This window comes from Hetaerina americana, unplaced genomic scaffold, assembly GCF_022747635.1.
Source record: "Hetaerina americana unplaced genomic scaffold, ioHetAmer1.1.p SCAF_21, whole genome shotgun sequence".
Lineage (NCBI taxonomy): Eukaryota > Metazoa > Arthropoda > Insecta > Odonata > Calopterygidae > Hetaerina > Hetaerina americana.
Window position 1 is genome coordinate 7,912,489 of NW_027286775.1, and position 26,962 is coordinate 7,939,450.

Here is a 26,962-nt window from a genome sequence, read left to right on the forward strand (position 1 = left end):
ACCAGAAGTTTTCGGCATAAATTTCATCTCATAATTTTGATTACCAGCATATAAGACACCCCACATTTTAGTGAAATTCTAAGGGGGGGAAAAGTGCATCTTATGCACTGGGAAACACAGTATTTAAACAATATTCACCTGTTTTCAGCTATTCACTGCCCCTATATCAGATTTATTGTTGTAACTGTCCCTTGGATATTGTAATTGGGGGGGGCTTTTGAAATGTGGGCGCGGACAAAGATGGAGTGGACAGAAAGGAAAACAAATGAGGAAATGGTGGGAGAGGAGAGGGGATTGTTATGAGAAATCTAAAGGAGGCAGGAAATGTGGACATGGAGCATATTGCGTGGCAGTGGGATGTACAAGATGGTGGTGATGTAGGGGAGAATTGTTGGCGTGCAAGGAAGGAGTAGGGATGGGATGGAATGAAGGGAGGTGGAAGTGTCCTGAATTGAAGTAGGGGAGAATATAGTTTAAAGTGCCAGGTTTTGTTACGTACATGTATGTGTGTGTGTGTTTGTGTGTTAATAAGTCAGTCACTCAGGTTGATTTATACTTTGTAAAAAACAAAAAAGGTCTGATGGAGCCACCAACGTCTGGAGAGTGGGGTGGCTGCGGGATCGCGGAAGTTCCGGTTCTGGCGAAAAACTATAATACGATCAGCGCCGTGACAGCCGGCGCATTATCGTGGCGGGAACGCCATGCATTGTTTCTCCGGCCTCTTTCGGCTCAGTGCGACCCTCAGCCCCCCCCTCATAACCTTCAAGTAGCAATCTTTGTTGACGGTTTGACCTTGAGGGGCGCATTTGTAATGAATGATCCCTTGGCAATCGAAGGAACACTCGAGCATGACCACTCATTGAACCTGGACATGCGAGCTTTCTTTGGACGCGCAGAATGAGGACCTTTCCACTGAGAAGACTGGGCCTTTGCCTCAACACCATAACCGCAAACACAGGTTTCTTCACTGATTACGATGGTTTCAAGAAACTCTGGGCCGGCATTGTCTCGATTCAGGAGTTCATAACAAATGTGAACACGTTTTTGTCTCCGTTCATCAGTCAGCACCCGCGGGACAAATTTTGATGCGACGCGCATCATGCCCAAAATATCTGTCAAAATTGTCTGACAGGATCCAAAACTAATGTTCACTTCCTCGGCTATCTCCCTCATACGAGGGTCATCCGGAAAGTAGTACCCGTTCGTGCCGCATGAAGTGCTGACGATGCGAGTAGCGCTGGACGAGGTCAGATAGCTTCAGTGGCTTGTCTGCCTTCTCTGAGCCAAGTTGCGTGACGCTAGCATTGCCTGTGTTGTTTCTGTGATTGTTTACAATGTTTAAAAAAATTGAGAACGCCGCCAGTTGTGAAGTGAGGGCAGTGATTAAATTCCTCAATGCAAGAAACGTTCGCCCATGTGATATTCATCGCCAATTAAAGGAGGTGTATGGAGACAATGTAATGGACGAGTCGTCTGTTCGGCGGTGGTGTCGCAACTTCAACATGGGGAGGGGGAACACACACGACGATGAGCGTTCGGGGAGACCGTCTGTCATTACAGACCAACTGGTGAGCTCAGTTGACGAATTCGTGAGGAACGATCGGCGCGTCACAATTGATGACATCTGTGAGCATTTTCCCAATGTTTCTCGAACAATTGTTCATGAAATTGTTAAACACCATCTGCATTATGCAAAAATTTGTGCAAGATGGGTCCCTCGCGTATCTCAATGAGCTGGCGGCGAAGGACTATGCAGCAGGAATACAGAAACTTGTCACACGTTATGACAAATGCCTTAATTTGCTTGGAGATTATGTTGAGAAGTAGTTTAAAGTATCCTCTTTCAAATAAAAATTTTTATGTTTGTTAATATTTACTTTTGTGTCTTTATTTCACGAACGGGTACTACTTTCCGGATGACCCTCGTAGTTAAACGGCGATTTTCCTGCACCAAATCGTTCACCAAATTGACATGATAGGGATCTGACGAAAAGAAAGTCCGCACCGTTCACGAATCTTCATCTGTCGAAGTTCTACCCGATTTGAAACGACTGTACCACTCAAAACACTGGATTCGACTCAAAACTTCATTTACAAAACCTTGTTGAATTGTTCCAAATGTCTCCGTGGCACTTTTGCCATGTTTGAAACAAAATTTCACTCGAACACACGCTGTTCCTCTAGCTCCTTCATTGCTGCCGTTGCACGCGGAGACGAACAGGTTAGGACACGTACCGCTGCTGCTGCGTAACGAATCGACGTAAACAAACGCAACACCTCCCATATTAGTAGTCAGGTGTGTCGCTAGATAACGCACTGTGTCTCGTGTCGATCCGTGGAACGGTTTGTGCAGAATAAAATCGGTCTGGTCATTTTTTGATCACACCTCGTACCTTGAAATCATATTTCATTCCAGGAATTGTATCATTTTCTTGATTTCTCCTTCAACATATGTGTTTGGCCATGTATTCTTCTTTTCTCTTCTTAAAGTTCTTTCCTTGTACCTCTGAGCAGATATTTTTCTTAGGGTTTTGGTCATTCGCTGAGAGTGAAGGGAAGGCTATTGTGAAATTCCAATTTGGATTGTTTCGGAGCCAACCTATGGTACAGTACAGTTATTCTACTTAAATATTTGTTGGTTTAATATTAAAAATTGGTGTGATGCCAAATTAATATTTTTTTCTTTTGATTTTTTCCAAGATACCCAGATATGCACCAAATCCCTTCATACTTGGGCATGTGTTTGTCTTGGCATAAGGGTGTTTGACCTGTTAATTCACAAATGTTGCTTGCTTCTTAGAGCCAAAAGCAAAATAGCTCATTTCACTGTTAACATTTAATTTATCAATTGAATGGATGTGGGTGGTTTTCAATTTAGTGTCAACTCCTTTATTAAATGAAAAAATAGCATATTTATACAAAAATACATGCATATATGTGTGTGTACCATTTTTTTCTGGTGTGAAAAATTGGGTGTGGGAGATTCATAACATTTTTATAATTTGTGCATTTTTATAATTATTTTTGCTTCTGTAATCAAATGTAACAATGGTCTATGTATCTCCTATTGTTTTCAGTGGTACCCAGAAGTTCGGCATCACTGCCCTAGTACCCCAATAATTCTTGTTGGGACCAAGCTGGACCTGAGGGAAGACAAGGACACAATTGAAAAACTTAAGGAGAAGAAACTGGCTCCCATCACTTACCCACAGGTGCCTGCCTACTCGTTTAAATGCTTGCTTAATAATAATCATCAAATGTTTTATTGATAGCATTGAGCTCTTACGGCTAGTAGCATTGAATAAATGAAAAACTCCAATAGCTGTTGGAGTTTTTCATTTATTCATGTAATGTTTTACTTGTGGCTAATCTTCCCTCGCTCAGTGAGGCTTGAAATGAGTTGTCTCTTTTGGGAGCTCAATGAGAGGTTTAATAATATGTTACTCACAGACAAGGCAGACAAGCCACTGAAGCTATCTGACCTCGTCCAGCGGCTACTCGCGTCGTTAGCACTTCATGCGGCACGAACGGGTACTACTTTCCGGATGACCCTGGTATGTTACTCACAGCATAGCAGTGGAATTCATTAGTCATGTGATGAAGAATTCCTTCACTTCATTAAATGGAGGAGAATTTTTTCCATCCTGGTGAACTTTAATTAACCAGAGAATGCAAAGTTCATTCTGGATTCTATGACGGATAGGAGAAGTATTATTTATCAGGGACATGAAAGATTTAAATTTTATTGCCAGTTGGTTGCTGGATTTTGCGTAGTATTATTCAATGTTTGAAGTTCTCAAAACTTATTCAACATGTAAGTAAACTCTTGATTATATGTTTTTCGGATTTTCCGTGCTACTCTTTCTCTTCCCTGCACCTCAAAATTTGAATAAAATTACAATCTTAAGTTGATTAAATGCTTCTGAAACCTTTACTTTAAAGCTTTTAAAGTACTTTAAAAAAAATACGAGTTTGAGATACCCAGGCTTTCTTAATTTAACAAACTCAAAATTTGTCAATAGTAGTTGATGTTTTCATTCAAACATTTTTGTACACTCTGTACTTTCCCATTAATATCTCCCTTGCATTCATTAGCCCTGAGAATTCCATATTCTCCTTAAAGGCAAGAGTAAATACATACATACATACTAAACGACAAATAAGTCATTAACTATCTGCAAGGCATTATTTAAATCAGTAGATATGATTTGACGACGATGAATCTGAATATCAGCGATCCTTTTGTCAATATTAGTTCCTTGTCAGTCATTTGTTTGATCTTATCTGACTACGTGATTGGTTTCCCTTTCTGAGGAAAATATGTTCTGATATTCACTTGATATCAGAATGTTCCGTGTTCTTGTGAAACTATAATTATTCCACCCTTGTAAAAATAGATGAGAATGGAAAAAATGTGCTTTCCATTGCTTAAAAAACACAAATTAATCACAAAATAAAGAAAAGAAGAGTCTCTGTATACATATATTATCCGTTATGTCGCAATGCTTTTTTTCACGTATATTTCAGTTGTCCATGTTTTTCAATTTTCCATTCATCTTCGGGGACCCATTAGTGCATGGATAGTACAAGCGATGTTGACTGTACGAGGTCTGCTCAAAAAGTATCGCGATTTTTGTGTTTTTCCAAAAATTATTCATTCATTCATGAGTATCTAGTTAGACCCCTTCAAAGTAATCCCCATTAGATGTTATACACTTGTGACAATTTTTTTTTCCAATCCTGGAAACACTTGTAAAAATCATTTTTTGTGATCTTGTTCGGCTCCTCCTTCGATGCAGTCTTTCTCTCGTCAGTCATAGCGTTGCGTCGTCCTTTCATGGCCCTCTTTAGTTTTGGAAACAAGAAAAAGTCACTGGGGGCCAGATCTGGGGAATACGGTACTTGAGGCATCATTAGGGTGTTGTTTTTGGGCAAAATTTGCACACAAGTAACGTTGTGTGAGCAGGAGCGTTGTCATGGTGCAAAAGCCAATTTTTGTTCTTCCACAAATCTGGGCGTTCGTGGCGGATTGCTTTGCGCAAATTGCGCATAACTTGCAGGTAATATTTCTTATTTACTGTTACACCTTGTTGCAAAAACTCTTAATGCACCACGCCCCTGCAATCGAAGAAAACTGCAAGCATAACTTTCACATTTGACCGAAATTGCGTGCTTTTTTCGGTCTTGGCTCGTGCTGCAGCTTCCATTTGGATGATTGAGCCATAGTTTCCACGTCATAACCATAAAGCCTATGATTCATCTCCAGTGATGACCCCTTTGGAGGAGCAAATTTGGGTCGTCACGGACGGAGTCCATCACCTCATCAGCAATATTAATGCCTTGCTGTTTTTGGTTGAAATTGGGCAATTTTGGTACGAATTGCACGGCGACCCGTGTCATGCCCAAATCATTAGTAAAAATTGATTGGCACGAGGCAATGGATATGTTTAGGTCCTCAGCAGCTTCTCTAATGCCGATTCCACGATTGGCCAATACACTTTATAATTCTTCACTTCATCAATGTTTTCGTCTGTGGTTGACGTGCTCGGGCGTCCGGCATGCTCTTCGTCCTTCACACCTTCTCGGCCCTCTGAGAACATTTTGTACCACCAATAAACTTTGCTTCGGTCCAAGGTAGCTTCTCCATATGCCACCGTCAACATTCGGAATCCATCCGCGCCCTTAATTTTGTTTTTCACCAAAATTTGATACAGATTCTTTGATCCATTTCTTGGAACTGGCAAAAATCGAAGACAAGCCAAAACGCATCCAGGCAAAACAGCTGTCAACAATTAACTGAACATTCAAAATGCCAAATTTTTCGGCATAACTGAGCGACATAAGTACCAACATAATGCCACGAAAAAATCAAATATACGTAACCCACAAAATTTCAAAATTCACGATACTATTTGAACAGATCTTGTAGTTATCAAATTTGCTGAATACAAAAATATAAACTTTTTCTTGTAAATGAATGATTATTAAATTCCTTAAATACAGGTCTTCCATAATATAGGTGATTGTTCTTTGAAATCAGCTCATTTGTAAATTAAAAGTTATCTTCAATTTATAATGTACTAGCTGACCCGGCGTACTTCGTACCGCCTAGCAATCAATGAACGGTTTAGTTAAACCATTTATAAATCAAGAACGGTTGCACCAATTTTGATCATACTTGACTTGTTATAATAAGAAATTAAAAAATTCAAAAAAACTAAAAAAAAAGTTTTGCAATGGCTTGCCAGAAAGACATTTTCTTCATTCAATCTATACATATATACATTCAGGTTTATTCTCTTGAGTCAATCACCTTCTTATTTTGAACATATTTTGTTTTGTTGTCAGGCGCAAGAAGAAATAAAGCGATTGGTTTCACAACACGTGAGTGAACATGCCACATAAAGGCCTGTATATTTATACATGAGAGAGAAATGGGTTTTCTAGATTCAGACCACAAACACTCAACGATTGGCCTTGTGATTTGTTAATCCTCATTGCAAATAGCACACGAATTGAAAATTGAATTCGTTGGAACTCAACGGGCATATCAGTTGGGATCATGGAAATCCTCAGAGTGAGAACTTCCTCATCTTTGAATGAATCACATTGATCATCAGTTTTTTTTATAGCCAAACGCTTTCCATTGTATAATCTTGGTTGGTTTGGTTTGGCAGCATCATGACCACCGGGCCAACTTTCAGCGGTAAACTGTGCGGTGGTATGCCAAGCACATTCAAGGAGTTTAAAAATTCAGATGGATAGTTGCTGGCTTCGTTATAGTTTGTTACACTGTCAATAGTTTTGAATGAATGCAGTGTACTAATGATTTGATTCTAAATTATGAATATCAATACAAAAATTTCAGTGTAAAAATCATTCGCCTTGATTAAGGCATAAATGTTCCGTTGAAATGCATATTAGCGGATGACTCCATTAAATGTTACTTTTGCGGCATCTCTCGCAGTTTCTTTCGAATCTGAATTATGAAGTTTAAGTCATCTACATCTTTGTTCTTAACCGCCAAAATTGCTCCCTCACTCTACCATTTGATGTTTTTGGTTATTAATGATTTTCGGGAACACTTTGTTGATGACCTCATCTTTTGATGAAACGAAATTGCAAAAATTCTGAGGAAATGAAATCAATCCTCTCAATTCGTCGACAGGAACACGGCCATTACGGATAGTCAACAATTGCTTGGAGAAATCATCAGCAGATGAATTGTTCAGCAATGCAACTCTCATGTTTGTTGTCAGTTGAAGTTTCTTCACGTACAAGCGCCACAGATTTGATGATTCGAGGCAAGCGGTTATTTCATTGGCAGCAGGTGATCCCGGAATGACTGGCAGTGTTTGGCGGAAATCGCCATTCAGTAAAATCGTTACTCCACCAAAGCATCTCGAGTCATTGCTCAAATCTTTCAATGTCCAGTCAAGTGGTGCTTCCAATGCGCGTTTGTGCGCCACGTGCACTCGTCCCATCTGAGATGATTTTAGATGCTGCTATAATTTTGGCCATTGCGGACTGTTTCAAAATTTTACATGTCACTTGTTCAGAATTTAGTAGATTTAACGGCAACTTTAATGCTGAATGAGCAATACATTATCCTTCCAAAAATGTGGCCGCTATGCCAGAAGAAGCAACTGCTATCGCAATGCCTGATCCCGCAAGAACAGTCTTCAAAAAGCAATGATTTGAGAAATGTCTTTCCAGTTCGACCATGGGCATCCAGGAGAAATAAGCCACCATTTCCATCATCAATTGCCTTCATTAATGTATCATATACTTCCTTCTGTTGGGGGTTCAGCAGGCGTACATTTGTTTGAACTGATTGGTCTGATTCATGTCAATCATATTCACGTTTACGTTCCATTTCTCAATTGAACGTGTCGTTCATTCCTCGATCTGGTGCTGGCATTCCTAACTTCAGTAATAAACTGCTGCACATGAGGTAACACATGTCCTCAATCAAAAGCAAAGCCTGGTTATGCATCTCCTCATTTCCCTAAACATCTAGATTTCTTGAACTTGCACGAATTCGATGTAAAATGTCTTCTGACATGTTATCTTTGTATTCACCAGTAACAACCGCCCAGAGAGACATTCATCTCTCTTCGGATGAACTGTACAAATACGGCCAAGAGCATGCATCAGTGAAACGCACATCCAGATGACCAGGAACCCCTTCACCTTAATTCCGATGGTGAAATTTTTTCGATGAAGCCATGCAATACGATATTTTACAATACAATAACGATACTGTAATGGGTATTCTGCTCTTCTGGGTTGAGAAGAATCCAAAAAACCAAATATCATTAAAATCTACAATACAATACAATATTTTACGATGTGATATTGCGATAACAGACTATTACGATTTTTTAATGGTTATTCTTCTATTCTTGGCTGAGATAAATCCAATAAACCAAATATCATTAAAATCTACGATACGATATTTTACGAAACGATACTTTTATGATATTTTAATGGTTATTCAGCTCTGCTGGAATGAGTCGTATCGAAAAAACCAAATTTTATAAAAATTGGTTCAGCTGTACTCGAGTTATAAATGGTGTATCTAACACGATTCATGACTTTTTTTATTTTTATAAACACATATGTAGACATAAATCTTATGTCTAACATGTCATTATTTTGTTTGGACTAATTGCTTCGTCCTTCCCAGTAATTTTCCAATTGACTTGTTTTGCAAGTGTGTATGTATGGTGTATTTTTGGCGCTGGGAAATGTTTGTTGAATCACAAATACAATTTTTCTTCTCAATCATTCCCGGAGTTTTTTTGGTATTTTAATGGTTGAGACGTCTTGATCCTCTCTGCGTGTATTATTTTTAATCATCGTGGATGTTGAAAGAGTAAATTGAAATCATGTGGTTGACTCTTTACAGGGTCTGTCGATGGCCAAGGAAATAGGGGCCGTCAAGTACCTTGAGTGCAGTGCTCTCACTCAGAAGGGCCTGAAAACGGTGTTTGACGAGGCCATCAGGGCAGTCCTTTGTCCCGTGCTGCAGGTGAAGAAAAAGAGGAAGTGCGCACTCCTTTAAGAGTGCGCAGAGGGCTCCAAGGGTGCGGGAGGAGAGGAGAGTTGTGTTATTCTCATGCTATGCGTGTGCATGCGTGCTGGATGGCAGGGGGTGCGCATGGAGGAGGCGGAGTGGGAGGAAGGGAAGGGGAAGAGTGCGTCGCCCCACCCGCATCCATTTCCCTCTGATTCCTCGCAAGGGGAGAGGGGGTGATAATGTGTGCACCTGCCAGCCGAGGGGGGGGGTGGGGGCCTTGTGGGGAGAGAGAGAGAGGGGGGGGGGCAAGCAGCAGCAGGCTGAATGTGGGTGTGCTCCTCTCACTTGTCTTCTTGCGTGAGAATGTGTGGGCGAATGTGTGTCCATGTTGCGTGCATCTGCCACGAGAGGTGTCATTTGCCTCTGCACAGAGCCTTGCGCCGCAAGACCAAAGAGTGTGGAGGGAGGGGGAGGTGTCAAGGTGACTCTGGTTGTGCCTCTCTGTCTGTCTGTTGTTGCGTCATTGAGAAAGTGGTGTGCCTGTGTGTGCGTGTATTTGCGTGTCTGAAATGTTCATGGAGTGCCTGGCAAGAGGTGTCCCAGGCAGTCGGGCTTAGATCTGCAGTCGAGGTTATCTTCAGTGGACTCTCTCCCCCTCTTCTATTCCCCCCCCCCAGTGTCTGTTTGCGTGTCTGTGTGTGAGAGAGAGAGAGCTTGTGTGTGCGTGTGTGTGTGTGGGTGGGTGTGCTGCAACAAAAGTGTTTGCTTGCCAGTGGACAGCCCAACTTGCCTTCCTCTGTACCACCATCGTCACAGTCATCTTCGCCTGGACAAGTGAAAGTGCCACCCTGTTAGTCCTGAAAGACTCCACCAAAAGGAAAAGCAAAAACATTGAGGAAAGAGGCCATGTCTATCCGTTCACAGTTTGTTTGGTCCAAGCCATGTATCTTTTGTGAGGTTTTTGTCCTTTGCAGAGCAGAAAAATCTTGGTGTCAAACAGTCCCGTATTCTATGGAGGGGGGGGCCATTGGGTGTCGTGGTGTCTCTGTGTATCTCTCCTTCTATCTGTCTCTCTCTTTCTCTCTCTCTCTCACGCACGCACACTCAATCCTTATCTCTCTTTCTCAATCTCCACTTGATCAACCCTCCCTGGAATCTTCCCTTTCCGAGCGCAAAGTGCGCACACATGCCCTTGTGCATGAGCACCAGTGACTGTGTGCGTGTGGAGGGAGCAGTGTTTCAGGGTTTGTTCCTATCAACTCCATTTTCTCTGACCTGAAAAATGAACCCAGATTTATAATAAATTTACCTTCCCAAACATTTTCCTCCATAGACGGTGTGCATCTTTTACATTTCTATGATTTCTCACGGGACTTCATTTTTCTATGAACGTTGGAACTTTTCATGATGAAAAAAATTGTAATTTCTTTCATTACAACTCAACTTTTCACACAGTCATGAGTTAGTGATTATAATATATCTCTGTTATTGTTATTGTAAATATTTTTGGACAGTTATTAATGTTTTAACTACATGGTATCACTTACTGATTTGCAAAAAAAGAATGCCTTAAGTACAATTCCTCCGTAGAGATTAAGTGATGCCATTTGTTTTGGGTTCCCTCTCAGTTGCATTTTTGTCAGGGTGATATCCTGTGCATATTTATGCATTTGGCATCACTATCTTAAACTAATCTTTACTAATTTTGCCACAAATTGAGCTTTTATTAAAAAAAGTCCACTTATTGCCATCTCTCTGATTGATGATGGAAGATGAAATGCATTAATGCTCTGATTGGTGGTGGTTCAACAGTACACATATTATAAGTGTTGCTGGTGCCTGTTTTTGTGACCTGGATGTGTTCATCAACTTTTGGAAAATATGAAGATATGGAGAGGGAAGTGGAAAACAAACATTTTTAGTGTCCAATTCTGACCGATATATATATATGTATATGTAAATCATATATGTATATGTTTTCACACACACATAAATACATACATATATGTGTATATATATATATATATATATATATATATATATATATATATATATATATATATATATATATATATATATATATATATATATATAGATATAGTGCAAGTGTATGGTGAGCGTAAATTTGGCGACACTTCTCTGTGATAACATTGTTGAACTGAAGAAAGCTGAGTAAACCTGTTTTATTAGTCATGGTGGCCATAGTAGTCGTCACTGCTCTTCTCTTGTTGTAATGTGTGTTATCACCGTTGGTTGAAGAGGTATTTCAATAGGCTTGCTCATCATGTTGTTTTTCTTACAATTGTTTGGGCCCTACTTTGTAAGAAAAAGAAATGGAATGGTTTTAATATTATCTTTTGTCTCAAATTTTCAAGGGGGATGGGAATATATGCTATTTTATTTCCGTACTTGTGGCTGCACTGTTGAATGAGGAAATGTATAAATAAGGGCTCAAGAAATATCTTGTAACATGCATCAACAGCTATTTTGACTCTGGCATACAAGCACTGAAGCGTGGTACGATCTGGACTTCATCTTATGGACACTTATTTTGATGTGCACAACTCCGAAGAATTTTATCAAATGGTATCTACCGAGATGTTAGATTGATCTTTTATTGTATATTGTCTCCAATGCATTTACTTACAAATATGAAAATGATTTGTTGTTGAAGATATGGTTTGTTGCTAGTTTAAAAAAGGATATATTGACTTATGGAAGCTGGTGTAGATGCCCCATGATATCTGTAACATAAGATTAGCATTTGAAAAAGGGAAACACTCAAATGTTGGTGCTATATTTTCTAGGTGTATTCTAAAAGCCTGCTGTGTGTTCTCTTCTCTTCTTGCTTAGGTAACAGAGTTGAATGGAATGAAGGAAGTGGTAAAATTTTAATTTATGCTGTATTTTATGTCTTCCGCCGTCAATTTGCTTAAGCAGCATCAATGTGAAACTTGAAAGTCATTGGCTTGATGAGATGAAAAAAATTCAGCTGGAAAATCTTAATCACTGTGAGCGGTAACAATTATATTAATTTTCAGGCTTCCTTTCAAAGTCGGATGTTTTTGTTGTGATTCATACTTGCGTGTGTTTGTTGTTCACAAGTAATTGTGGAAATTAAAAAGGGAGTGGTGAAGTGGGGTGCAAGCTTTAAATTCTTTATCTAACAGAGACGCAATATTTTTAGGGCAAAGGCAAAGAGCTTTTTTTGGCTTAATCAAGTAAGACGTATGATTTGCTTACGGAAAATGATACACGCACACGTGTCATACAAATCATTTGCCATAATGCATTGCAGGGAGCACTTGTATTGAGTAATCTCTTGGGCATAGTCTTGAAAGATCCCTTCGTCAGGGACCCCCATTCTAATTAAAAATATATCTTTTTATTAAAGTCATTGATTTGTGAATTCAGTTAATTGGACTTAGACTTTCTGTTTGAAATTGTGGTCATTGTATGATACATTAAAATACAAAGTCTCCACCATACAAATAGAACTCAAGAGAAGCTCTGGCCATGTTTATATGATTGTCAGGCATCCTGACGGTGTCATGAGAGTGCTCTGAGGTCAGGGAGTGGTTACTGCTGGACCCGGAAATCCTGAGTGGTATGAGTGTAAATAGAGCATGTTGTTACTGGTATGGTTAAAAAGGGATGTTCATCGTGACTGATTTCATTAAAAGCACCAACTCATTCATTCTGTGTACATATTATCAGATTTTGATGATTAAAAATAGTGTAATTCATGCTTTATTAAAAATTGGGTAATTTTATTCATGATAAATCATCATTTCAATTTTTATCAATAATATTACTTTAATTTTTTAGAATTGCTTTCTTATCCTTTATGACAATGGCAGAATACAAAAGGCCTATAAAAATAGGTAAAAACGTTCTTTCTTTTCTACTGGAACTAATGAGGAAATACGCATTAAAATTATTTTTTAAACTAAAAAAATGGAATTATCCTTTATTTTCTTCTGAAAAGGTGGTGATCAACACGGCTCCCTATTATAAAAGAGATAGTATTTGACCAAGTAGCAAAAATCAGAATGTGAAGGTTTGTAGATTGGGGTTGCATTATATGTTTTAGCAGAATAAAAGTGGCCTGATGCCCATTTCAGCTATGGATTCCTTTATTCTTATACCAAAATATAGTCAATCCCATTAACAGCTGCATATGGCCAGACTGAAAATCTAGTTTTTTTTATGTGCATCAATGCATAACAACATTCTATTGTTATATGGATGACCATAATATTTCCCACTGGAAAGAGCTGTGATGAGGTCAAGGGAAGGTTGGGATTTATTATTTCACAAAGAAACTGCATATAAAGGAAATGAGTTTCCAGAAAATATTGGACCTTACACCGGCTAATTACCTGTGTTACACTGATGCAGATGTTTATCGACCTTGAGCAACCAAAGAGGCACATGGGCTACTTGTGGGCTAATGTGTTCCTCAATTGCCTACATTTTTCCCTCCTTCATTCCATCCAACTAGACTGTCCCTTTTCTTCTCCCAGTCCACCTGCCTGACACTCTCCCTTCTATCACAATCTTCGACATTCCATGCCCAATTAAAATACCCTGCGGCCATCTTTCCTGCCTCCTATTGACTTCTCCCCACAATCTCCTCTCCTCCCCAGCCATGCCGGAAACTTCTTACTTTCCGACCATTTCACTTCTCCCGTCTTTCTCCACAGCCACTTCTCAAAAACCTTTAACCTATGCCTACCATCTTGCTTCAATAACCCATGTTTCCATGATACAAAATCAATCTATATATTTAAATTTTCCAAAATCTTTTCCTAATGTCTTTATATAGCATTTTTGTCATAGCTTCTATCCTCTATGTGAAAGCATATTTGCTTAATGCAGTTGTTCTTCTGATGTCTGTACTGCTTTGACCAGCGTGGTCCAAAACACTTTCAAGATACAAAGCTTTTGTATATACATGCATTTAAAGGAATGGATGACATTGGACCCACTTGTCACACCTCTCTTTGTAGTGCTGCCCATCCAGACTCTTCTTTCACTCCTGAGCAGTCTGAGACGTGTTGCAAAGGCTCCTATCCCTCCAAAGAGATAAAATTATTATCTATATTAATTTTTGTAAATTTAAATATTATTCTTCAACTCCTTCCTTTGTTGTGCTGTAAAAATTGTTGAAGATAAGGATACCTTTCCGAAGTATCCTTTATATTTCAAAAGCTATAAATCTCTATTAAAAAAAGGTCAATACTTCCTAGGAGATTATCTGTAAGGAATTGAGAGGACAATCCATATCTGCTCCTGGAAAACTGCAAATGGATTGCACTATTCCCTAACCTGTGCCTAACCAGAATATAGTCATACCTATATCTCTCTGAATCCCATTGCATTTTCCATGTATGCTCAAGCCTATTCTGGTGTTTATTCCAAGTATTTGTTAGGATTAACCCCTGTCCCCCGCAGAACTTGGTTACTCTCTCCCCCCCCCCTCCTCTCAAATATGAAGTGGCATTTATAAACAAAATAATACTGGCAATGGGAATTTAACATTTGAACAACCACTAATTCTATCAGATCATTCTGATTCAATAATTCAACTATATATGGTTACATGGGGTCTTAATTGGTCTGAGAGCTAGCATACTTGAAGAAACCTATCATAATTTCTGGCCAAAGTCCAATGTTACCTATTATGATCTGATTACAAGTAGACTGGCCAATACTTTTTAATCTTCTGGCCTGAACTTCTTAATTTTAATATGTATTACCTAATTCCCCAGAAGTACCTAGTTACTTTTTTACAGATTGAAACTTAGAAAAAAATTTTATTCTATTATGGTAGAATTTTATCTGAAGAATTAAAGAAGTATAAAGATGTCACAGGTAGTTCCTCTTCACAGCTTTAGAAATATTGGAATTCTCTTCAGACTGAGAACTTTTACTATCATCTAAAACCTATATTTTGCATTAACAAACACTATGTAAAGAATTGAAAGTATTTAATATATATTAGAAAAGAGACGAAACCTTACTTATCCTGAAAGGGAAGGTTAAGTGTAATATATATGTATACCACTTAACATCCACTTTCGTATGTAGTGGATGAAGTAACCCTTTGGTTCATAAAGTATCCCAGGTGCATATGACCTATGTAAATACCTATTCGTAAGTAAGTAATACAATTGACTCTTCATTTGAAAGTATCATAAAAATCAACCAAGAGTAGACCCGTAAATGCACAATGAATATCAATGCTCTTCCCTCCATATTCAATCTATGAGCATATACCTTGTAATGGATATACATTATATCTCCTTAGCTTGATGTACATCAACACATATTCATGGATGTGTGATGTACTTTCTACAGAATATATCTAGCGCTAGGTCATTACTGAAATGCATTAAAAATGAACTTTCCACGGGAAAATTTTCTTAATATTCATGCATATTTCCCACAAATCTTATTTCGCAATCATTCATTTTAAAATCCTGGATGAAAAATCTGAAGCATTCTGCTGCATGTACGTGTGATAGATATACATTGTTTTAGTTAACTGAACTTAGCCCACGACTACTACCGGCCGTTGGAGCTCTGGATTTTTCAGTCATACCAACGTAAATATTTTTCACGAAGTAACTAAGTAAATCCCCTAAACCATTGCAGTAATCTCACTACAACGGACATATTATACTCAGTGATACTCCCTGTAATCACTTGCAATTGTAAGACCGGGATGAGTTATATATGATATACGGCCCTAGAAAGACAACTACACTGAAGTTTGCCCAAGCGGGTGGTCGTCTTTTATAGTGAAAACTAAGAGGTCGTAACGAAAACGTTTTCGACAATATCTGCTCAACTAGAAAAGTACTTTTCTTGAAAATCACCAAAAACACTCAGCACTCCCTACTCTATCACGACGTTAGGCATAAAACCCCCATCCTTAGCCTAATTTAGCATCCAGGGCCCAGTGCAGTCACCAGAGTCGCCCTTTCACACAAAAAATAAGAAAGTACTTCACAATATCTCCTAAACCAGAACATTTTTTTCTCTAAATTTTACAGTACACACTACACACACTGTCGGCCACCCACCAAGTACTTCGCCTTTGTGAAAAATCTCTCACGGCTTCAACCAGAAAATGGTCACAGACGCTGTGTTTTTAGACGTCGCCAGGGCCTTTGACCGTGTCTGGCACGAAGGCTTCCTTAATAAACTCCATCTCCCTCGCTTTCATTCCCCCCTCCTCCGTATTATCCAGAGCTTCCTTTCGTATCGGCAATTCGTCGTGTCATCGGGCGACTTTCTCTCCTCGACGCGACAAGCGAATGCGGGGGTGCCGCCAGGCTCTCTCCTCAGCCCCCGTCTATTCAATCTTTACGTGAACGATTTACCATTTTCACCACTTACTTCAGTACACATGTACGCCGACGATACCGCGATCGCTGCATCATCCCAACAATGCCATACCAACATAACGAAACTCAACGCTCACCTCAGAAAAATACACGCCTGGACAAAAACTTGGAAAATCAAAATCAACGCTGACAAGAGTACACACATTCATTTCGAACGTACGCGTAAACTACCCTCGCACATCGCTCTACTCTTCAATAAACACAGGATTCCACGAGCCTCTTCTCATCGCTTTCTGGGTATAGTCTTGGATTCAAAGCTTTCTTTTTCGCCGCGCTTGGAATATTGCCGCCGAAAAGCCTTAGTCGCGAGGAACCAACTCGGCTTCCTTACCGCCAGTGGTTCCTCTCTCTCCCCAGCCGAGCGAATCCGCCTGTATACGGCGATTATCCGACCGCAGCTCCTTTACGGCTGCGAGGTATTCGCTGTCCGCAAGTCGATCTGGTCCAAACTGGAAATTTCCCAAAATAAATCCACCCGGGCCCTGTTACGCATCGGCAAACTGACCCGGATGGCCGATGTCCGTCTCGCCCACAATCTTCCTTCCGTCGCGGAATTCATCCGGACCCACAAGCGACGTCATTTATTTCGTGCTTGTTACAAACCGGAAACCCTATCCTCCGAAACATCTGGGATTGCACACCCCCACGCAAGAAAAAGTAAACACTGCCTGGAGATAGTATTACTCTTCCAATAGTCTTTCCTATGCCTGTGAAATTAATGATATTGTCTCTTCCTAGTTTTAATCCGCTTCACGGCAAAATTTCTACTTTTTTAATGTAATTAAGAAAATATTTTTTCCCCACCGCGATTTTTCTCCCTAACATTATAATTTGCATACCGCTTCACGGCCTTCCGCTGCCTCTAGTCAGCACCCATGGTATTTTATATCTTTTATTAACTTGTGTTCATTTCTCCCTCTACAACGAACCACCTCACGGCATATTCAAGGTAAAATGAGCTAGTTCGTATTTTTTTTTCTTCCGCTACTCTCCGATTCTCCGGAGCCATCGTCACCCGTAGCACATGCTACAAACCCGGTACGACAGCCAGCTACCACCATGCTATGCCTAGAATGCTGCCCACCTTCGCCGTGCAGCTATCCGGCTACTTTGAATCCTGATTTCTGAGTTTTCCTGCGAATCCTGTGTTGCTGCTCTGCTCTTCATTACGACGGCGCTCTTTTCTCACCTGAGAAGTCGATAAGGCTTCACCTTACACTCACCTCAAGCCGCATTCTCGCCATGGCGGCCAACTCGTTGCCTGGCGTATCACGCCCCGGTACCCCGGTGGACGACGACGGCTTCGTAACATCTCGTCGTTTCGTCTGCAGCATATCGCCGATTATCAAAGAATCCACTCATCCGTCAGCAAAAACGACAGTACGACGCCTGTTCACGACGCATAGCGACGCAGCTCAGAAAATTCCGGTATCTTATTTTTTAAACTTCGGCAGTTAACTACTACTATGGAAATTATTTCTTCGTCTAGAACCTTCTTTGTGTTCATTGCGGTGTGATTTCTCGTGATGCCATTTAGTCTTTTGGGTGTCTTCATACACGATCGGTCTATATTGTGATAAGTCATTTTTTGTGTCATTAGCACTGTACGTACTTCGAGAATCTCTTTAGGCAACCTAGTATTGTGAGGTCCACAAATTGACCTGCACTTTATAATATCGTTATCAGGGAAATTTTTTTTCAATTTAAATTTACTCCACTGCCTAACCTATGCATTTGCCAAAAAAATATCTACAGTGCTCGAAGATCCTATGAGCCACCCAAACCGACGCCTCAGGGATGCAGTGGACCCAAGAGCGGTTCAAGGGGGTGCTACAAGATCCGAGTACCGGTCTTAAGTCCACAAACTTGGCCTCCATGTCCCGCCAGAATTTCCACAGCCTTCCGTTCAGAGACACAACACGACTCCAAACGTAAGCACCGCAGTCAGTCCGCGGGACAATGCTGCGTGGTGGACAACCGTAAGCCCACACCGGATGCCTCCCGCACACGATCTGCTTTGGATATTAGGTACCTAAAGGCAGCCAAAATCCTTTCGGATCGGTACTAGGAAGCATCGTTGGTGCCGACATGGGCTACCAACAGCAGCATGGAGCAATTCATGCCCCGGACCGCCGCCCTTTCTGCAGCCGTGGCGTTAGGAATTAACCCCCCTGGCATACAGTAAGAGGTAACCCTCTGGTTCGTCACGTCCCCATCCGACCTCTCCCGCAATGGGGCCACCAACCGCCGGACGTTGGAACTCCCTAGCAATAAGACTCTCCCCCTCCCAGCACGACTATCCCTAGGGATGGAGGACGTCTAGGACACCGTCCTCGGATAGCGCTGCGAAGCTGTTGCTGACAGGGATGGGGGCGGCCTCCACCACACCTCTCCCGGAATTGACCTCGCCGCTGCTCTGCGCCTCTTGGTCGCCCCCTTCAACTCCTCCGTCCAAGGGGAAGGGGTCGCCACTGTGCAAGAGCCTTCAAAAGAAGGCGAAGACCGTTTCATCTGCAGGCAAGGTCATGGCGTCAGATTTTGGGATGTGTGTGGGATAATTTTCATTGACTAACTTGAAAAAGGATAAACTTTCAATGACGAGTATTATGCGATCTTTTTGCAATGTTAGAATATGCTGCTAGTATATGGAATCTACATCTACCCCGCAAGTTGCCACAAGGGCGTGTGGCCACCACCTCTAATTTAGAAAAGAGAAAAAACCGCATTCAAAAACCAGAAAATCATACATCCACAAAAAAATATCATACATTCATTCAAGAACACTTACACCCCACACATATGCAAACACTCAAACTACCAGCTGACATACACATGCACATACAAGTATACCTAACATCTTTGCAATGTTTAATTTTGTTCCGATTAGTAAATTCAATGTTTTTTGGTATTTCTAAAGTGACTTCTGTTGCTTAATATTATGATTTCTAATTATTCGGGGAAAGAATGAGTATTTGTGTCTATTTGTGCTGAAATCTATCTCCCTTATTTTATCTCAGTGTGGTCTGATCTACCTAAGTGGTTTGGGGCAATTATAATTCCTTCAGTGTCATCGTTAAACTCATTTGTTCCGAACCTTTCTATAAGTCTAGGCCTCGCTTGTTCTCTTCTTATCTCAAGTGGCTCCCGGCCTAAATTCCCTAAGAGACCTGTCACAGTAGTGTTCTTATCATTACAATTTTTAACGAGCCTGGCAGTTTTTCTCTGGACTTCTTAATTTACTTCTCTAATTCTTTATGCCAAATTTTTTCCCAAGGATCCCAAATAATTGCGGCATATTCCAAATGAGGTCTAACTAGAGCAACACGTACTATTCCCTGCTTGATAAATGTTATATCTCCTCATGTGTTCCCCGGGTGGGCGTGGAGGATCGTTCGGTGCGTTTTTGTTTTTATTGTAGGCGCTCTGGAAAAAAAATCTTAAAAATTATTGCTTTTTTCACGCTGCCTGTAATAATTGCTCCGTTTTCCGTCTTCAAAGAATGTACAGTTGGACGTTTACCCTGTATTTCCCTAACGTAGGTACAGAATGACTTTAAATGTTCCTCAAGATTAGCTTTTAGATTCAAAGAGTGTGGTGCTGTGCGCATAATACTTTTCCTCTTACTACGACATTGTTTTAGTGTCTGTTAGGATGTGTTCACATAGACTATATCGTCACTTTTTAAACTCTTTTTGAAATTTGATCGTAGCCTTCTTTGCCTTCTTAATGCGGATCTGACTTTGCTGTTCTAATATTCAGGTTCCTTACTGTCGCATTTGAGTTTGGATGGGATGTAAGTCTGCCTTTTTTTGTGTAAAATATTCTCCGAAGTGTTCTCTGAATTGGTTGTCAGTGTTTTAATCTTGTATTCTAGTAATTTTATTTTTAAATAATCTCGTAGTCTGTTGAAATTTGCCTTTTTTGTAGGTATATTTTACGCTTGTCTTTGTTTACTTTGACGAACTTAGTTTTCAACTCTACAAAAATAGGTGTATCGTCATTTATTCCGTCCATTATTTCAATGTTTGTAATGATTTCGGGCAAGAAGACGCTAGAAGATATCTAGTATGCTGTTACCCCGTGTTGGTGATTTAACAATTTGTTCTAGGCTGCTACCGTTGTTGTCCTCAATGTTGCACCAAACAGTTTCCATGTCATTTCCATGGCATTCGTATCGTTTGCTACTGAGATGTGACTTTACTGCAATGAATACTCCCCCACCCAATCTCTTAGGTCTGTCCCTTCTGTAAATTGTGAAACCGCTCGGAAAAACCTCATTGTTTGCCATGTCTCCCGTGAGCCAATTTTCCGTTCCAACTACTGTCTTCGTGTTTACTTAAAACACATTTTCAATATTCGATATTTTGTTTCTAATGCTGTGGCAGTTGAATTTCATTATTTTTACTTGGTCAAATACTTTTTGTTTTTCGTTTTTATGTACGCTCGCAAAATTTTTTCGAGACGATTCATTGCTTAACAGAGGCTGAAGTATTAAATTCTCTCGCATTACTATCTTTTATGCAATTTGAAGCACCGATTTTATTAACTTAACGTGGTTTATATAATATTTTAACACAAGTATTTGTTTGTTCAATTATTTTTGGGATCTGAGTGACAAAAAGTGGCAAAATGGGCTGATTCTACTTTATTTATCCCAATATACCAGCTACGCTCATGTCTAACTATGCTAAACCCTCGAAACGCGTTCGTGTATCCTACGTGCTACAAACTGCAATGCCTCGGTAATCTAAAGGACCCCGGAGCGATTAAGGGGGACCCGATATGATGAGGAAACAGGCCTCAGATCAACAAAGTCAGATAGTTACTAGATCAACTAGTATGATATATTTTGCTGTCATGTTATTTGTTACAACGGCGTAGCTTTGTTGTGAATGAAGAATTTGCCCTAGGCTTTCGAGTTGGAGTTGATGCGTAGACATTGAAAACAAATTATCACCCATCAGCAAGGATCTAGCCGAAAATGATTTGCAATTGATCTACTGGCAGGATTTTAAAATATAAATTATATCATAACATATTCAGAAATGCAAACGCTTGTGGCTGCTCCTAATTTTGCAATATTACCTGGGCTTCCTTTGTGCTGTGGTATATTGCATGTAGAGTTGGACCTAAGCTATCTTCCTCTACTTCATATTCTTCTTCAATGTCTAGCTTTGTTGGTCGAATTTCTTTACTATACAGTTCTTGTATATATTCCTTCCATCTCTCTTGAGTCTTTCCTGTGTCAACTATTATCTTACTCACCTTATCTCTAACTGTTAGCATAGATCTCCATTTCTTACTTACCGATAAAGATTTAACTTTACTGTAGAGCGCACCAATTTCACCATTCCTCTGCAAACTTAACATATCCTCGCACTGTGTCTTTCACCATGCTTCCCTTGCTCATTTGTTGCCCGCCTCAATTTATTGTTTAATTCTTTGTAATTCATTTTGCCTAACTCTGTATTTATATTCTTCCATTTTCTCCTTTCATCCCTTTATGTAATCATTTCATCCGTGACCACTGTCTGCTGCAGAACTCTTTCTGTAGGAGTTCCTTTCTCCCAGCAGTCATTCCTTGTGCCTAAACTGTAGTCCTACACCTCATCATCTTCTCTTCCTTCGCCTACTGTCGCATTCCAATCCCCTATCACTATCAAATGTTTCCCTCCGGGAACACACGCGATTATGTCCTCTAACTGATTGTATATCCTATTGACCTCTTCCTTATGGTTGCTCGAGGCATGTATACCTGAATAATAACCAAGTTCGTCGGTTCTGGTTTTATCTCTACTGGTAATAATCTATCCGTTACCCGCTCTATGTTACCATGCTTCTTCCTACCTCTTCATTTAATACTATAGCAACCCCTCGTTGGCTCTCGTCCCCGCCGCTGTATATTATTTCTATACTTATCACTCCAGTAATCCCCGCTATCCTTCCATCTCACCTCGCATAGACCTAAAATATATATATTTCCCCTTTCCATCTCTTGCTTTATATTCTCCAGTTTCCCTGTCCTCATCATTGTCCTAATATTCCACGTTCTTATTGTAACTAATGTGGTCTTCTTCTTCAGCATCTACTGTCCTGCTGCTTCTGGTTTTTCCTTGCAAGGGTTTTGTGGGATGACAACCGCGGAAGCCTTGCCTCTCCCACTGCCGGGCACGACACATGGCGGATTGGGCCGAGCCCCATAATTGTCAGGACTCAAAATATCTTTAATGACCATCATATTAATCTTGGGAATGATAATTGAGGTGGTTTCCCATTGCCTTCTTCAATAGTGTTTTTAATGTGACATCATCACTTACTGGCCACACCACTGGGGTCAGACGCCATTGCAGCTGTCTCACTGAGGAACATACGCTGCGTGGACTACCTTTCGTCTGGCTCCTAACCTTCGACCTATCTGGCATGGGTGACCCTACCAGGAGCAATTATTATTACTCCCGCCAGCACAGCTCTAGGGTCATCGGAACGCACAAGCCCTTCCACCCCGTCAAGGTTGTAGTCCGGGGAGATATATATATATATAAACACGGATGTAGATTTGTAGAATATAGAGGCAGAAAGAAAGGTCACTCACAATATGTTATTTGACGTTTCGACAGCTCGGCTGTCGTCTTCAGAATGGCGTTGTCTGGGAAGAGCGGAGAGGACGTGTGCAGGGGAGAGGTGGGGGAAGGAGAGGTAAGGGACCAATAGGAAATGAACAAGGGGTGGGAGGGGATATGTAGGCAGCCATATGATGCATTCAGTGGGCTTGGTTCAGCCCGGGGGATTTAAATTATATATATATATATATATATATAAAACACTTTTTGAAAGTCTCACGGACGTGAATAATAATGTATAACACTTAGCACTAGTGGACACAGACAAAAACACAGAAACACACAAAAAAGAGACTCACTATTTTTGTGTGTTTCTGTTTTTGTCTGTGTCCACTAGTGCTAAGTGTTATACATTATATATATATATATATATATATATATATATATATATATATATATATATATATATATATATATATATATATATATATATATACATATATATATATATACATACATACATACATACATATATATATATATCTATATATATATTAAATTGGACAGCAACAAACAATATAGAGACATAAAAAGATCACTCACACGTTATTTCTTGATCATTTCGATGGAATTCTGCTCCGTCTTCATCAGGAGATATAGAAGTAATGACTGCTTGAATAGGACAGGATACCCATTCCATGTCATCGAGGAAGATGCCAAACTCGCCCTTTTTTCACTGCTCATCCCATTCCGTCCCACAATATATCTCTCGCACCCTTACCTTACTACTCCTGCACATCCAAGAATTTTGTTTATCTTCTGACCTGTAAACTTTGCCCGGCCTTTTACATAGGCCAATGCTCCACGCCCCTGAACATTTGGATCAACAGCCACCGGGCCTCGTGCAATCCCTTCTCCCTGTCCGCGGGTCTCCCTATCCCTAAACATGCTTTCCATCATGACATCCCCTTCAACCAGTGCTACAATGTTTCTTTCCTAGCGCCCCTTGCCCCATCCAATAACCCTATAGAATTAAAAACTCTTGAAACTGCATTCATTCAGCTTTGTATTTCCCATCACCATCCGGGCCTCAATGTGGTTTACTAGTGAGAATGGTGTGAATTGTCACTTATTGGAAGCATTTCATATCAGTGAGTAGAATACTTTGTTCTTCCGCATGAGTTATGGTGTGCAAGGCCTTTGTTTTGAATGAAAGCATCTTGAGTACAACTTGGTAATTTGAAACCTTGGTCTTGGATGTTGCAATAGGTGTGGTGAGCAAATTATTTTCTTTTCCAATTGTGTCTCCATTCCACCTCCTCCCTCTCATTCCTTCCTTATCTCCGCTCCCCTCTAGCCTCTCCTCTCCCTTTCTCCTCCCCAACCATTCCTCTCGCATCCCTCTCCTTTCATATTTCAGCAGTCAGTACTTCTGTTCCTTCCGAAGGAGACAGCTAAATTCTATCAAATTTATTAAGAAATAACGTTTGACTATTCTCTTTGTGTTCGGTTATCATTTGTGGTGATCCAAGTTTTTTATTCAACACTTCTGTTTTACTTTGACAAAATCATCTATACTGTTGCTATGAGCAATCACCCTGACATCTCCTGTCAACAAGCTGTAACTACCTTTTACAGTGCCCTATCCTTCCCTTCACCACTGTTTCTCTTATTTTTCTTTTTCATCTTAATCTCCATGCGAACACCCTTCCTATTTATTTTTTTCACCTTTCTCATGATGAATGACTTTGATCACTCATCATCTTGGTTACACCAGATTAAGAAATTTTCTCTCAAGCCCGCCCAATAAAATTCCATGCTGAATTTCTTTCGGCATGCATTGCATTGGGTATCATTCCCAATGGTTTATGCATTAAAATCTCTGTATCAGGCCTACCTTCCGTCCTACATCCCATTCTACATGCGCTCAAGTTTCACCAGTCCTTTCTTTTTTGCACGTTCATCTGAGATCAATACAATAGCCTCATTCACAAGTATCACAATTCCACACATTCCTTCATCAACATTCTTTCTCTCACTTCCCCACATCTCCTCTCAAATGTAAACCGAATCCTGAAATCGACTCTCCGCTCCCTGGAGTTCGGACGCAGAAAAGCATTGAATAAATTATCCAATCTGTGCACTTCTTACTTCCGCCAAGGCCTTACCTCTCCCAACTTGTCAAACCTAGCCCTCCTCCCCCACCCCTTTACCTACAGAAACCGGATTTAGCGACTATTTTCCAACTACCCCCACCTACAACCGGAATTCCACCTAGCCGTTTCCACCAACCTAACCCTTCTCAATCCACCCCTTCCCTGCCCGTTGACCAAACAATAGGTACTGCCAATTACGTGCTGAACCTTTCTAGCACCATGCTGAACGAGCACCAAACCTCACTTCTGGGAAAAGGCCTCTCATTCTCCCCGAACTGCAAGGTTAATCGCGTGGCCAACCTCGTAGACATCATAAATTTTGCCAGAAATCTTAGATGGCTACATTTCTGGGCCATGCAACCCGACACTCTTCAATCCCCCGCACACACACACACACAGCGCCCTCACTAAGTTCCGGCCACTTTCACACCTTGAACCTCAAGCCCTATCTCCAAATCACCCAGTTGAAATCTTTATCAATCTTCTCCTGTCCAAATCATCTAGTCCTTCTTTCCTTAAATATCTAAACCCGAAGCCTAATCTCTCCCCGGTCGGAATAACTGAGTTAAAAAACCTCACATGCAACCCCGACCTAATCATCACTTTTGCTGACAAAGGTTAGACAGTGGTAGTCCTTAACACTGCAGACTACCTACAAGAATGTGACAGATTACTCTCTGACACGTCTTCCTATCAACATATTCCTGCTGACCATAACCCTGCATTTCAAAAAGAAATAATCGCTTTCCTTCGTGACAACAGTCTTAAGGAGAATCCATCCCCCAGGGACATCTCCTTCCTTTCCCCTTCCCAACCACACACCCCTGACTTCTACATCCTTCACCAGATCCGCAAACCCAACAACCCAGGCCACCCTTCAGTCTCCCATCGTATTGCACAGACCGAAAGAATTTCCACCTTCGAGGACTACTACCTCCAACCTTTAGTTCACTCCCTACCCTCATTTTCAAAAGATACCTTCCACTTCCTCAGATTGCTCCTCTCAATTTCCCTCTCTCCTGACACCCAAATTACTATGGCTACAGTCAATGTTGCCTCCTTATACACATCCATTCCTCACCAAGAAGGCCTTTCTTCCCTACGCCACTTTCTCTCCAAATGCCCTACCCCTCACATCCCCAGCACCAAATTTCTCATTGATATTTCTAATTTGATTCTCACCAGCAATTCCTTTTCTTTCAACAATAAATATTACCTCCAAATAAAGGGCTGTGCTCACCTACTAAACCAACCTTCGGGTTGATTACTGTGTTTATGGTTTTTTCATAAGAAGCAGATTCAGCTCTTCATATGCAAACCTCCACCTGGGTGTCCTGGAAGAGAATTTCCTCTCCAATATTCCTCTGCAACCCCTCCTGTGGCTCCGATACATTGATGACATCTTTCTACTCTGGCCACATAGCATAGATTCCCTCAATTTCTTCATCTCCCAACTCAATGATTCCTCATCTCTGTCTTTCACCTCGACCATTTCATCCTCTCAGATCACCTTCCTCGATGTCAATATTTCCCTTAGCAATTAAAAAAATTCCAGACCTCTGTTCACACTAAACCTACTAATAAGCAGCAATATAGTATCTTCATTACAACAGTGCCACCCCTCCCAAACCAAGTGCTCCCTCTCTATCTGCGGTCACCGTATTTGCAACCATCCCGAATCCCTTAACAAATACCTCAACAACCTTCACTACTCCTTCCTCCAACGAGGATACCCAGATTCTCTCCTCCATAAAAAAATACTCAAATATCCTACACCCCCAAGCCTGCGTCAACCACAGACTCCCACCG

General features: G+C 40.6%; 1 protein-coding gene across 1 annotated transcript in view; it reads left to right on the forward strand.

Annotated features, from left to right (window-relative positions):
- The window catches only part of Rac1 (ras-related protein Rac1), a 140,743-nt gene extending 131,510 nt beyond the window's left edge, over positions 1 to 9,233 (forward strand). The window contains exons 5-6 of the mRNA XM_071586169.1: positions 3,078 to 3,212; positions 8,912 to 9,233. Coding sequence (XP_071442270.1) covers positions 3,078 to 3,212; positions 8,912 to 9,067 — 291 coding nt within the window. The 3' untranslated portion in view covers positions 9,068 to 9,233. The remainder of the gene's footprint in view (positions 1 to 3,077; positions 3,213 to 8,911) is intronic.
- Positions 9,234 to 26,962: the final 17,729 nt, after the last annotated feature.